Here is a 15,238-nt window from a genome sequence, read left to right on the forward strand (position 1 = left end):
TACCTATGAATAAGGTAGTGGTGGTATAGTTAGTTACCTATGAATACGGTAGTGGTGGTGTGGTTAGTTACCTATGAACAAGGTAGTGGTGGTATGGTTAGTTACCTGTGAATAAGGTAGTGGTGGTATGGTTAGTTACCTATGAATAAGGTAGTGGTGAAGAGTGGTTAGATAGTTACCTATGTATAAGGTAGTGGTGGTGTGGTTAGTAACCTATGAACAAGGTAGTGGTGGTATGGTTAGTTACCTATGAATAAGGTAGTGGTGGTATGGTTAGTTACCTATGAATAAGGTAGTGGTGAAGAGTGGTTAGATAGTTACCTATGTATAAGGTGGCAGTAGTGGCCATAACTGCAAAGACAGCAAAGACCAGGATGAGATGGAAGTCCAGGAGCTGAGTCCAGGAAGATTGTAAACGAATCAGATCTGTGGAACCTGAACACACACTCAGACAGGGTCAGATGTGTGGATACAGGGGTGAGTCAGTGGGCTATATCAGGGTTTCCCTAACTCTGTCCTGCCCCCCCTGGGTGAATGTTTTGGTTTTTGTCCTAGCACTACACAGCTGATCCAAATAATCAAAGCTTGATGATGAGTTGGATATTTGAATCAGCTGTGTAGTGTTAGGACAAAAACCAAAACGTGCACCCAGAGGGGCCCCAGGACCGAGTTTGGGAAACACTGTTGTATAGGAATGTTTTCATTGTTATGTTTAGCTGTGTTTTGGCTCTGTGTGAGTCTGCTCCTCACCTATCTTCACCTCGCTGTCCACCGTGATGTAAACTGTAAGGACATGAGTCTGTGGGGTCAGGTGGCTGGAGAGGGTGATGTTGGCAGGAGGGGGCAGGGCCTGACTTTTGACCCAGGAAGTGGAAATGTAGACAGACAACACCAGATGTCCGTCTGATTGACTGGGTTCAGATAGCAGCACGTCAGTACTGTCAGAGTGGAACTGAACGCACCACAGAGAGAGAAGAGATATGGATTGCATTCACTCTGTACTGTCTATGCCAAGGTCTTAAAGCTGTATGCATTGTGTATTGTGGGGCTGTAAATGTTCTAATGCTTAATGTTAGTCCTAATGTGACCCACCTGTAGGGCAGAGAGCACCTCCTTGGTGCCCAGCACAGAGAACTCTGCCATGGGCTGCAGAGCAGAGAGCACCAGGAAAGACACCGGGCAGTGGAACGCAGGCAGGTACGGCAACTGTACCAAATGTCCGGAGAGAGGTAGCGACAGAGCAGAGAGAGGGAGGACAGGGACGGGGGACTGGCCCCGCAGAGAGGCTGAGAGAGAGACGGAGACAGAGATGGAGGAGAGGAGGTGGAGGACGGAATCTGACTGGGGACGGACAGAGACTCTGCAGCTGTATTCACCTGAGGGAGAGAGTCAAAAATTGTTCAAATAATTATTTACTGTATTATTTTAGAGACATGGTATTTTTATCAATGGGATTGGGAAGAGAGGTTCTGTATCCCTGTCGTACCTGTGTCGAGGTCATAGTGAGGCGTGGTGACCATCACAGCCTGCAGTGTGTTGAGCTGGAGGTAGGGGGCGCTGAAGTGCAGGGAACACCCTAACTCTGCCTCTGGCTGCAGCTTCTTCTCTATGGCCTCCCTCTGGGACAGGGAACACTGGGCTGGGGGAAGAGATGGGGAGGTGGGAGAAGAGGAGCAAGGTATGGAGAGAGAGAGCAGAGAGGTATCAATTTACTACTCACCTGTGTTGACGGGGGAGGTGTATATCTCCACAGGAACCGTGTAGTCAGCTGCACCAGGCCAGTTGGTGAGGAAACGATCATCAGGAGGAGAGAGTTCTGGGATGGCTGGAGAGTCCACCTTCACCTGTTGGCAAAACACTACCATGGTGGCCCCTTCATTTCAATGGCAACCCCCTCATTTCCATGGTAACCCTCTGCTGTACTGTACCTCTCTGAGAGCCTGCTGTCCACCTTCCAGTCTGTAGTAGACCACTACCGTCCCAGAATGCTTTGCCAGGGCAGCTCCCGTCTTTGAGTCGATCTGCAGAACACGACTAGACGACACGTTCCACTGACCTGGCTGGCCTGAGACAGAGAGACAGAGAGAAATGAAGTATGTGTGTGTTTTCTTTTATTTTTAACCTTTATTTTATCAGGGAGTCATACTGAGACCAAGGTCTCTTTTACAGATGAATTACAGAAAATACACACTTCAAAAATACAAAATGGAAGCAGAAAGAAAAACACAGTCATGAAAAACAAAGACATTCATCAGTAAAAAGGTCCTCAATCAGCATTCTGAACTGGCCTAGAGGCCCCAAAACATCACATTTAAGAACATTTCGAAGATTGTTCCACAAATAAGGTGCAAAAAAACTAAAAGCTGATTTACCTAACTCATTAGAGACAAAATTACTAATTTCCAGAGTTAACCATCCCTGAGACCAGGTGTGGTAACTCCTATGTCATAAGTTCAGTAAAGATGTTTGGTACAGTGGGACTTCTTGTAAAAGGGCTTTATAAATGAAAACATAGCAATGTATCAACCTACGTGAGTGACATCAAAGAGGGCCAACCAACATACTGGTAGAAAATGCAGTGATGAGTGCTAAAACTGTCACCCGTAATAAAGCACAGTGCGCTATGATAAATTGCATTTAGCTGCGTTAATGAAGTAGCAGCTGCTTTCATATAGATGATGTCGCCATAGTCTAGGACTGATAGGAACGTTGACTTACTAATCTGCTTTCTACTATTTATCGAGAGGCAGGACCTATTTCTATAGAAGCCCATTTTTATTCACAGCATCTTAACTAACTCGTCAATATGCTTTTTAAAAAGACAGCTTTTCATCTATCCAGATGCCCAGATATTTGTAAGCAGGGACACGATCAATATGGACACCATACAAAGTACATATGCTTAAATCATCAATTATTTTTATGCGCTCTAGAGAACAACATGTACTTAGTTTCACCTGCATTCAATACTAATTTCAGGTCAATAAAGTTTTTCTGTAATACAATGAAGGCAGACTGTAGTTAGCATACACAACAGTATTATCGGCATACAAGTGCAGGTTAAACATTTTTACAGACAAGTCGATATTGTTAATGTAAACAGTCAAAAGTACAGGACCCAAAATTAACCCCTGCGGGACACCTTTCGTAATATCCAGGAATCCTGATTTAACACCATCGGTAGACACACATCTGTCAAGTAATTTTCACACCAGTTACATGCAGCCTGGTCCAGGCCAATTGAGGCAAGCTTCTGAATTAGCAGTGAGTGATCAACAGTATCGAAGGCATTTGACAGGTCAATGAAGAAGGCAGCACAATGTTGCCTTTTATCCAGACAATTAACCACATTTATAACTAGGGATGGAGCAGAGATGCTATGACCTGGTCTAAAACCCAACTGATGTACTTGTAGAATACATTTCAAAGATAAGAACGATCTTAGCTGAGAATGAATCAAGGATTCTAATATTTTAGCTAGGCAAGAAAGTTTAGAAATAGGGCAATAATTATTTAGGTCACCCCTTTTGTGAAGGGGGAGTACATGGGCCGCCTTCCAAACCTTGGGAATAGTACCAGATATAATCGTCAGGTTAAAATATGATTCAGCAATCAGGGGGCAGAGAGCTGCAGCAACAATGGATCAAGCATATCAGCCCCAGTTTTTGATGTTTCTTTTTACATACATCTTAAGCAAGACATCTAGCACATCACAGATAGTAAATTGCTGAAATGAAAAGAAAGATTCACTAGAAGTTGACGTGTTAACCGTGGAGTCAGCTGGAGGCTGGCAGAGTGAAGAGCAGTCGATTGACTGACCAGGGTCAATTAAACTACTGTTTAAAATGATGATTAAAAACATCACTTATCTCCTTCTTCTCAGTTATGATTCTTTGAGAGAGTGAGGGTGTGTCTAGGTGGCAGGTAGCCTAGCGGTTAAGAGCCAATAACCTCCAACAACAACTGCTCCCTGGCCCCCGATGACGTTGATTATGGCAGCCCCCCCCGCACCTCTCTGATTCAGAGGGATTAAATACGGAAGACACATTTCTGGTGAATGCATTCAGTTGTACAACTGACTAGGTATCCCCTTTCCCTTCCCAATCTATAGTACCGGCCACAGTGTGTGTGTGTGTGTGTGTGTGTGTGTGTGTGTGTGTGTGTGTGTGTGTGTGTGTGTGTGTGTGTGTGTGTCTCACCGTGTGGTCCTGTCACGGGGGTGTTGAAGCAGAGTGTGTCTCCAGGCCTGAGTGTGTGGGGGGGGGCAGAGATGGCGGGGAGGACAGGGAGGGGGGTGTAGTCACTCAGGGAGGGGTTGGTGGGGTCTGCCTGCACCCCTAGGACTGTCAAACCCCCAGACACTGTCTGGACCACGAAGGAATGACTGTCTGAGTCTGGAGTCACCTGCACCAAGTCATCCCTGAGAGAGAGAGAAGAGTGTTTAAAGATGGAATCCACATTAGGGGAAACAACGCCACTGTTCGCCCCGAGCACCTTTGTTATGGTTTTTGTCTTGCTGTTGAAACAGAGGAGAAACAGAGGAGAAACGGAGGAGAAACAGAGGAGAAACGGAGGAGAAACGGAGGAGAAACAGAGGAGAAACGGAGGAGAAACGGAGGAGAAAGAGGAGAAACAGAGGAGAAACAGAGGAGAAAGAGGAGAAACAGAGGAGAAACAGAGGAGAAAGAGGAGAAACGGAGGAGAAACAGAGGAGAAAGAGGAGAAACGGAGGAGAAACAGAGGAGAAAGAGGAGAAACGGAGGAGAAACAGAGGAGAAAGAGGAGAAACAGAGGAGAGCAGACTCCGTCCACATGGTAAAAAATGATCTGTATATATTGTGCTGTTCTGTCACGTGGGCAGTGATGTCTGAGAGGAGAAACAGAGGAGAGCAGACTCCGTCCACATGGTAAAAAATGATCTGTATATATTGTGCTGTTCTGTCACGTGGGCAGTGATGTCTGAGAGGAGAAACAGAGGAGAGCAGACTCCGTCCACATGGTAAAAAATGATCTGTATATATTGTGCTGTTCTGTCACGTGGGCAGTGATGTCTGAGAGGAGAAACAGAGGAGAGCAGACTCCGTCCACATGGTAAAAAATGATCTGTATATATTGTGCTGTTCTGTCACGTGGGCAGTGATGTCTGAGAGGAGAAACAGAGGAGAGCAGACTCCGTCCACATGGTAAAAAATGATCTGTATATATTGTGCTGTTCTGTCACGTGGGCAGTGATGTCTGAGAGGAGAAACAGTGTTGGTTGTTGGCAGTAACTTCTTTGTTGATGTAATATCCCAAACGGACGTGGCAGTTTGACCATGAAGGCTCCCAGCTTTAAGGAAAATAAAACAGACAGAGAGAAAGAGAGAGAGAGATTTGACTATATACTGTGTGTGTTACCAGTTGGTGGTAATGTGAGAGTGTGTGTGTTACCTGTTGGTGGTTATGTGAGAGTGTGTGTGTTACATGTTGGTGGTAATGTCAGAGTGTGTGTGTGTTACCTGTTGGTGGTAATGTGAGAGTGTGTGTGTTACCTGTTGGTGGTTATGTGAGAGTGTGTGTGTTACATGTTGGTGGTAATGTCAGAGTGTGTGTGTGTTACCTGTTGGTGGTAATGTGAGAGTGTGTGTGTTACCTGTTGGTGGTTATGTGAGAGTGTGTGTGTTACATGTTGGTGGTAATGTCAGAGTGTGTGTTACCTGTTGGTGGTAATGTCAGAGTGTGTGTGTTACCAGTTGGTGGTAATGTCAGAGTGTGTGTGTTACCAGTTGGTGGTAATGTCAGAGTGTGTGTGTTACCTGTTGGTGGTAATGTGAGAGTGTGTGTGTTACATGTTGGTGGTAATGTCAGAGTGTGTGTGTTACCTGTTGGTGGTAATGTGAGAGTGTGTGTGTTACATGTTGGTGGTAATGTCAGAGTGTGTGTGTTACCTGTTGGTGGTAATGTCAGAGTGTGTGTGTTACCAGTTGGTGGTAATGTCAGAGTGTGTGTGTTACCTGTTGGTGGTAATGTGAGAGTGTGTGTGTTACATGTTGGTGGTAATGTCAGAGTGTGTGTGTTACCTGTTGGTGGTAATGTGAGAGTGTGTGTGTTACATGTTGGTGGTAATGTCAGAGTGTGTGTGTTACATGTTGGTGGTAATGTGAGAGTGTGTGTGTTACCTGTTGGTGGTAATGTGAGAGTGTGTGTGTTACCTGTTGGTGGTAATGTGAGAGTGTGTGTGTTACCTGTTGGTGGTAATGTCAGAGTGTGTGTGTTACCTGTTGGTGGTAATGTGTGTGAGGGTGTTATGGGCGTTGAACTGTTGTCCCAGGTTGTCGTAGCAGAGAGCCCTGACTCTGATGGTCCAGCCCAGGGGAAAGGCAGGCAGGCCTCCCCCTCCAACACTGTACAGGCTGGACACACTGAATAGCCTGACAAACCACACTGGAGACACCTGGCAGACACAACACACAAATACACTTTTGTACTCCCCAGCATGGTCAGATAGTGATGACCCAGTCCCAGTTAGGGTCAACTGTGGATGCTGAGTTTCTCACCAGGTCTACTTTAGAATGGATCCCATCGAAGGACACAAGTGACCAACTTACCCGGACGCTGATGAGCAGGGTCTGGTTGACCCCACAGGTCTCCATAGCGATGACCTCCAGCAGGGCAGATCCCGTGTCAGGCCCCGCCCTCAGAACTCCCTGGCTGTCCACCGTTACAAGACCCTCCCCTTTCACACACTGACACAGGCCGTACCGTACAGGACAGATAGTGTCTCTGAAACACACAATCACACAGGCATGACTACAGACATAAACACACACACACACACACACACACACACACACACACACACACACACACACACACACACACACACACACACACGCATGCATGAGTACAGACATAAACACACAATCACCCAGGCATGAGTACAGACATAAACACACACACCCACACAAAAACATGCATGCATGAGTACAGACATAAACACACAATCACACAGGCATGAGTACAGACATAAACACACACACACACACAAAAACATGCATGCATGAGTACAGACATAAACACACAATCACACAGGCATGAGTACAGACATAAACACACACACACACAAACATGCATGCATGAGTACAGACATAAACACACAATCACACAGGCATGAGTACAGACATAAACACACACACACATGCATGAGTACAGACATAAACACACACACACACACACGCATGAGTACAGACATAAACACACACATGCATGAGTACAGACATAAACACACACACACACACGCATGAGTACAGACATAAACACACACACACATTACACACGCATGAGTACAGACAAACACACACACACAATCACACACGCATGAGTACAGACATAAACACACACACACCACACACACGCATGAGTACAGACATAAACACACACACACACACACACACACACACACACACACACACACACACACACACACACACACACACACACACACACACACACACACACACACGAGTACAGACATAAACTCATACACACACACACACGCATGAGTACAGACATAAACACACACATGCATGAGTACAGACATAAACACACACATGCATGAGTACAGACATAAACACACACATGCATGAGTACAGACATACACACACACATGCATGAGTACAGACATAAACACACACATGCATGAGTACAGACATAAACACACAAACACACAAACGAGTACAGACATACAGTGCATTCGGAAAGTATTCAGACCCATTGACTTTTTCCTCATTTTGTTACGTTACAGCCTTGTTTTAAAATTGATGAAATCATTTTTTCCCTCATCAACCTACACACAATATTCCATAATGACAAAGCAAAAACAGGTTTGTAGAGATTTTGGCAAAAAAAGAAAAACATTTTTTTTTTTTTATACATATTTACATAAGTATTCAGACCCTTTGCTATGAGACTCTAAATTGAGCTCAGGTGCATCATGTTTCCATTGATCATCCTTGAGATGTTTCAACAACTTGATTGGAGTCCACCTGTGGTAAATTCAATTGATTGGACATGATTTGGAAAGGCACACACCTGTCTATATAAGGTCCTAAAGTTGACAGTGCATGTCAGAGCAAAAACCAAGCCATGAGGTCGAAGTAATTGTCCGTAGAGCTCCAAGACAGGATTGGATCGAGGCACAGATCTGGGGAAGGGTACCCCAAAAATTCTGCAGTATTGAAGGTCCCCAAGAGCACAGTGGCCTCCATCATTCTTAAATGGAAGAAGTTTGGAATCACCAAGACTCTTCCTAGAGCTGGCCACCCGGCCAAACTGAGCAATCGGGGGAGAAGGGCCTTGGTCAGGGAGGTGACCAAGAACCCGATGGTCACTCTGACAGAGCTCCATTGTTCCTCTGTGGAGATGGGAAAACCTTCCAGAAGGACAGCCATTTCTGCAGCACTCCACCAATCAGGCCTTTATGGTAGAGCGGCCAGATGGAAGCCATTCCTCAGTAAACGGCACATGACAGCATGCTTGGAGTTTGCCAAAAGGCAGCTGAAGGACTATCAGATCATGAGAAACAAGATTCTCTGGTCTGATGAAACCAAGATTGAACTCTTTTGCCTGAATGCCAAGCATCACGTCTGGAGGAAACCTGGCACCATCCCTACGGTAAAGCATGGTGGTGGCAGCATCATGCTGTGGGGATGTTTTTCAGTGGCAGGGACTGGGAGACTAGTCAGGATCTAGGGAAAGATGAACGGAGCAAAGTACAGAGAGATCCTTGATGAAAACCTGCTCCAGAGCGGTTCACCTTCAAACAGGACAACAACCCTAAGCACACAGCCAAGACAACGTAGGAGTGGCTATGGGACAAGTCTTTGAATGTCCTTGAGTGGCCCAGCCAGAGCCCGGACTTGAACCCGATCAAACATTTCTGGAGAGACCTGTAAATAGCTGTGCAGCAATGCTCTGACAGAGCTTGAGAGGATCTGCAGAGAAGAATGGGAGAAACTCCCCAAATGCACATGTGCCAAGCTTATAGCGTCATACCCAAGAAGAATAGAGGCTGTAATCGCTGCCAGAGGTGCTTCAACAAAGTACTGAGTAAAGGGTCTGAATACTTATGTGAATGTGATATTTTGTTTTTCTGCACATGCAGACACACACAACCACACATGCTGGCTCTCACTTGTTGCTCTGTAGTGCGTAGTGTGAGTAGGGAGACATGAGGATGGATCTGGAGGTTCCTACAGCCAGCTGCATCTCCTGGTACACCTTAGAGAGGAGAGAGGAGAGAGATCTGGAGGTTCCTACAGCCAGCTGCATCTCCTGGTACAACTTAGAGAGGAGAGAGATCTGGAGGTTCCTACAGCCAGCTGCATCTCCTGGTACAACTTAGAGAGGAGAGAGATCTGGAGGTTCCTACAGCCAGCTGCATCTCCTGGTACAACTTAGAGGGGAGAGAGGAGAGAGATCTGGAGGTTCCTACAGCCAGCTGCATCTCCTGGTACAACTTAGAGAGGAGAGAGGAGAGAGATCTGGAGGTTCCTACAGCCAGCTGCATCTCCTGGTACAACTTAGAGAGGAGAGAGATCTGGAGGTTCCTACAGCCAGCTGCATCTCCTGGTACAACTTAGAGAGGAGAGAGGAGATGAGGACAGGACAGGAGTAGAAAGGAGTAAAGATTGGAGAGGAGAGGTTATCATATCACAGACATAAACTACTCAACAACAACCTATAAACAAATGTCTCAAAAGCAGGAGGTAAAAAAGTAGGAGGTGAAAAAGCAGGAGGTGGACCCAGTGTGTTTACCAGTATCTGTATCTCGTCAGAGAGCTGCTGGTGGGATGCTGACGTGTGATTGGTCAGCTGAACTGTCACTCTCAAACTGGTCCTGCCCACTGCCCACGCCCTCACCAGTACAGAGAAACTATGGGCAGGAGAGACAGTCACCCCCGCCTACAACACACACACACACACACACACACACACACACACACACACACACACACACACACACACACACACACAGTCATATCCAAGCGGTTTGACACACATTAACCTACATATACAGGGACAAAGTGTAGCGTACCTGAGTGTGTCGTGTTTGTATCTCCAGTACTCCAAGCTTGCCCAGATTCCAGTGGAAGGAGAGACCAGACTCTACACTGCCCAGAGCAAAGGGGTTCTGACTACTGTCACTGCCCATCACATACACTGGCATCTAAACGCACGCACACACACTGGGGTTACTAAACCACATGCACATACGCACCCAAATACCGTACAAACATACACAGAAACAAACTACACTGCCTGCCACATACATTCATCATACAATGACAATGTTTGAGAGAGAATACAAACATGATCTGTATGTTACCTCAGTGCCCACAGACAGTTTGACCAGAGGGGCCTGGATCCTGACCCCTGTCAGGTTAAACACCTCCACATCCACCTCATCCTGACACACACACAAAGACAACCAGATAATCAACAAGTGTAAAGTATGTGTGTGTGTGTGTGTGTGTGTGTGTGTGTGTGTGTGTGTGTGTGTGTGTGTACCTGTGCGAAGGTGAGCAGAGCTCCGGTGTCCTGAGTGACGGTCTGCAACGCCCCTCTGAGTTTGACCACGCCCACTGCCACTCCACGGACCAATCCTGTGTCGGTCACCGTGGCGATGCGGCTGTCACTCACAGAGAAGCCCACACTGGACTGGGGGTGGGGGCCACCCTCCCACTTCACCTGAGAGAGAAGTGTGTGTGTGTAAGTGTGTGATTGCGTGCAGATAGATGGAGTTATGACATTGACACAGTAGCTAGTAGTACCATGACTTCCATCAGCATCATATTCACTTTGTTGTGAATCTCTAAAAGCCTTTTGAATTGTCATGTGATCCAATGATGAATCAAACACTGTTCAAGACCAGAAACCTAGAGTCAGAGTTAACAGAAACCTAGAAACAGAGTTAACAGAAACCTAGAGTCAGAGTTAACAGAAATCTAGAAACAGAGTTAACAGAAACCTAGAGTCAGAGTTAACAGAAACCTAGAAACAGAGTTAACAGAAACCTAGAGTCAGAGTTAACAGAAACCTAGAAACAGAGTTAACATGAACCTAGAGTCAGAGTTAACAGAAACCTAGAAACAGAGTTAACAGAAACCTAGAGTCAGAGTTAACAGAAACCTAGAAACAGAGTTAACATGAACCTAGAGTCAGAGTTAACAGAAACCTAGAAACAGAGTTAACATGAACCTACAGTCAGAGTTAACAGAAACCTAGAGTCAGAGTTAACATGAACCTAGAGTCAGAGTAAACAGAAACCTAGAGTCAGAGTTAACAAAATCCTAGAGTCAGAGTTAACATGAACCTAGAGTCAGAGTAAACAGAAACCTAGAGTCAGAGTTAACAGAAACCTAGAGTCAGAGTAAACAGAAACCTAGAGTCAGAGTTAACAGAAACCTAGAGTCAGAGTTAACAGAAACCTAGAGTCAGAGTTAACAGAAACCTAGAGTCAGAGTTAACAGAAACCTAGAGTCAGAGTAAACAGAAACCTAGAGTCAGAGTTAACAGAAACCTAGAGTCAGAGTAAACAGAAACCTAGAGTCAGAGTAAACAGAAACCTAGAGTCAGAGTAAACAGAAACCTAGAGTCAGAGTTAACAGAAACCTAGAGTCAGGGTTAACAGAAACCAAGAGTCAGGGTTAACAGAAACCTAGAGTCAGGGTTAACGGAAACCTAGAGTCAGGGTTAACGGAAACCTAGAGTCAGAGTTAACGGAAACCTAGAGTCTGAGTTAACGGAAACCTAGAGTCAGAGTTAACAGAAACCTAGAGTCAGAGTTAACAGAATCCTAGAGTCAGAGTTAACATGAACCTAGAGTCAGAGTTAACATGAACCTAGAGTCAGAGTAAACAGAAACCTAGAGTCAGAGTTAACAGAAACCTAGAGTCAGAGTAAACAGAAACCTAGAGTCAGAGTAAACAGAAACCTAGAGTCAGAGTTAACAGAAACCTAGAGTCAGGGTTAACAGAAACCTAGAGTCAGGGTTAACAGAAACCTAGAGTCAGGGTTAACAGAAACCTAGAGTCAGGGTTAACGGAAACCTAGAAACAGAGTTAACATGAACCTACAGTCAGAGTTAACAGAAACCTAGAGTCAGAGTTAACATGAACCTAGAGTCAGAGTAAACAGAAACCTAGAGTCAGAGTTAACAAAATCCTAGAGTCAGAGTTAACAGAATCCTAGAGTCAGAGTTAACAGAATCCTAGAGTCAGAGTTAACATGAACCTAGAGTCAGAGTTAACATGAACCTAGAGTCAGAGTAAACAGAAACCTAGAGTCAGAGTTAACAGAAACCTAGAGTCAGAGTAAACAGAAACCTAGAGTCAGAGTAAACAGAAACCTAGAGTCAGAGTAAACAGAAACCTAGAGTCAGAGTTAACAGAAACCTAGAGTCAGGGTTAACAGAAACCTAGAGTCAGGGTTAACAGAAACCTAGAGTCAGGGTTAACGGAAACCTAGAGTCAGGGTTAACAGAAACCTAGAGTCTGAGTTAACAGAAACCTAGAGTCAGGGTTAACAGAAACCTAGAGTCAGAGTTAACATGAACCTAGAGTCTGCGTTTACAGAAACCTAGAGTCAGGGTTAACAGAAACCTAGAGTCTGAGTTAACGGAAACCTAGAGTCAGGGTTAACAGAAACCTAGAGTCAGAGTTAAAGCTGCAATATGTAACTTTTTGGCTGACCCGATCAAATTTTCAAATAAATGTGTGTTATATTCCCATTGAAAGCAAGTCTAAGATGGGGTAGATCTTTCAATGTGCGCTAATTCTATGATTCCTATTCTTTTGTTTTTGCATCTTTTACCTACGGTTTTGTACATAATTTTCAAACTGCTGAAAATAAAACATTTCAGTTATGGAAAATGTATTTCACATGGGTTTAGATGGTACAATGATTCTCTACACTATACTTGCTTGTTTTGGCACATCAACTGATATTAGGCAAACTATTAGAATTTTAGCAACTAGGAAATGTCAGAGTGATTTCTGCATTGTGTCAGCATGAACACAAACCCACCAGTGGCTCCTCCTGAACCATCATTTTAGAAACACTGATCATGTGTATTTGGTTACCTGTCGTACGCTGCCCAGTGTCAGTGCCAGACTTCGTGGCTGCAGGGTGAATCGGGGGTAGACCTGCATATGAAAACAATGTACAGTTCATCAGGACTGTATAGACTGTATACTATAGTTTTATGGTGTGTTGTGACAGTACATCAGAACTGTATACTATAGTTTTATGGTGTGTTGTGACAGTACATCAGGACTGTATAGACTGTATACTATAGTTTTATGGTGTGTTGTGACAGTACATCAGAACTGTATACTATAGTTTTATGGTGTGTTGTGACAGTACATCAGGACTGTATAGACTGTATACTATAGTTTTATGGTGTGTTGTGACAGTACATCAGGACTGTATACTATAGTTTTATGGTGTGTTGTGACAGTACATCAGAACTGTACACTATAGTTTTATGGTGTGTTGTGACAGTACATCAGAACTGTATACTATAGTTTTATGGTGTGTTGTGACAGTACATCAGAACTGTATACTATAGTTTTATGGTGTGTTGTGACAGTACATCAGAACTGTATAGACTGTATACTATAGTTTTATGGTGTGTTGTGACAGTACATCAGAACTGTATACTATAGTTTTATGGTGTGTTGTGACAGTACATCAGAACTGTATACTATAGTTTTATGGTGTGTTGTGACAGTACATCAGAACTGTATAGACTGTATACTATAGTTTTATGGTGTGTTGTGACAGTACATCAGAACTGTATAGACTGTATACTATAGTTTTATGGTGTGTTGTGACAGTACATCAGAACTGTAAACTATAGTTTTATGGTGTGTTGTGACAGTTCATCAGGACTGTATAGACTGTATACTATAGTTTTATGGTGTGTTGTGACAGTACATCAGAACTGTATACTATAGTTTTATGGTGTGTTGTGACAGTACATCAGAACTGTATAGACTGTATACTATAGTTTTATGGTGTGTTGTGACAGTACATCAGGACTGTATAGACTGTATACTATAGTTTTATGGTGTGTTGTGACAGTACATCAGGACTGTATACTATAGTTTTATGGTGTGTTGTGACAGTACATCAGGACTGTATAGACTGTATACTATAGTTTTATGGTGTGTTGTGACAGTACATCAGAACTGTATACTATAGTTTTATGGTGTGTTGTGACAGTACATCAGGACTGTATAGACTGTATACTATAGTTTTATGGTGTGTTGTGACAGTACATCAGGACTGTATACTATAGTTTTATGGTGTGTTGTGACAGTACATCAGAACTGTATACTATAGTTTTATGGTGTGTTGTGACAGTACATCAGAACTGTATACTATAGTTTTATGGTGTGTTGTGACAGTACATCAGAACTGTATACTATAGTTTTATGGTGTGTTGTGACAGTACATCAGAACTGTATACTATAGTTTTATGGTGTGTTGTGACAGTACATCAGAACTGTATAGACTGTATACTATAGTTTTATGGTGTGTTGTGACAGTACATCAGGACTGTATAGACTGTATACTATAGTTTTATGGTGTGTTGTGACAGTACATCAGGACTGTATACTATAGTTTTATGGTGTGTTGTGACAGTACATCAGAACTGTATACTATAGTTTTATGGTGTGTTGTGACAGTACATCAGAACTGTATACTATAGTTTTATGATGTGTTGTGACAGTACATCAGAACTGTATAGACTGTATACTATAGTTTTATGGTGTGTTGTGACAGTACATCAGAACTGTATACTATAGTTTTATGGTGTGTTGTGACAGTACATCAGAACTGTATACTATAGTTTTATGGTGTGTTGTGACAGTACATCAGAACTGTATAGACTGTATACTATAGTTTTATGGTGTGTTGTGACAGTACGTCAGAACTGTATAGACTGTATACTATAGTTTTATGGTGTGTTGTGACAGTACATCAGAACTGTAAACTATAGTTTTATGGTGTGTTGTGACAGTTCATCAGGACTGTATAGACTGTATACTATAGTTTTATGGTGTGTTGTGACAGTACATCAGAACTGTATACTATAGTTTTATGGTGTGTTGTGACAGTACATCAGAACTGTATAGACTGTATACTATAGTTTTATGGTGTGTTGTGACAGTACATCAGAACTGTATACTAT

The 15,238-nt window shown here is 43.7% G+C and overlaps 1 protein-coding gene across 8 annotated transcripts in view; it reads right to left on the minus strand.

Moving 5' to 3' along the window:
- The window catches only part of LOC106605922 (nuclear pore membrane glycoprotein 210), a 43,812-nt gene that overhangs the window by 6,154 nt on the left and 22,420 nt on the right, over positions 1 to 15,238 (minus strand). For 5 of the 8 annotated variants that reach the window (XM_045718896.1, XM_045718894.1, XM_045718890.1 and 2 more), the window contains 15 exons: positions 13,122 to 13,184; positions 10,549 to 10,728; positions 10,367 to 10,447; positions 10,076 to 10,207; positions 9,796 to 9,942; positions 9,173 to 9,258; positions 6,588 to 6,762; positions 6,258 to 6,433; positions 4,200 to 4,420; positions 1,929 to 2,065; positions 1,721 to 1,844; positions 1,487 to 1,639; positions 1,093 to 1,376; positions 751 to 952; positions 322 to 435 (listed from right to left, as the gene is read on the minus strand). In XM_045718896.1, the coding sequence (XP_045574852.1) occupies positions 322 to 435; positions 751 to 952; positions 1,093 to 1,376; positions 1,487 to 1,639; positions 1,721 to 1,844; positions 1,929 to 2,065; positions 4,200 to 4,420; positions 6,258 to 6,433; positions 6,588 to 6,762; positions 9,173 to 9,258; positions 9,796 to 9,942; positions 10,076 to 10,207; positions 10,367 to 10,447; positions 10,549 to 10,728; positions 13,122 to 13,184 (2,275 nt within the window). The remainder of the gene's footprint in view (positions 1 to 321; positions 436 to 750; positions 953 to 1,092; positions 1,377 to 1,486; positions 1,640 to 1,720; positions 1,845 to 1,928; positions 2,066 to 4,199; positions 4,421 to 6,257; positions 6,434 to 6,587; positions 6,763 to 9,172; positions 9,259 to 9,795; positions 9,943 to 10,075; positions 10,208 to 10,366; positions 10,448 to 10,548; positions 10,729 to 13,121; positions 13,185 to 15,238) is intronic. The other 3 variants (XM_045718891.1, XM_045718895.1, XM_045718893.1) reach the window with 2 other exon arrangements.

Source organism: Salmo salar, chromosome ssa05, assembly GCF_905237065.1.
Source record: "Salmo salar chromosome ssa05, Ssal_v3.1, whole genome shotgun sequence".
Classification (NCBI taxonomy): domain Eukaryota; kingdom Metazoa; phylum Chordata; class Actinopteri; order Salmoniformes; family Salmonidae; genus Salmo; species Salmo salar.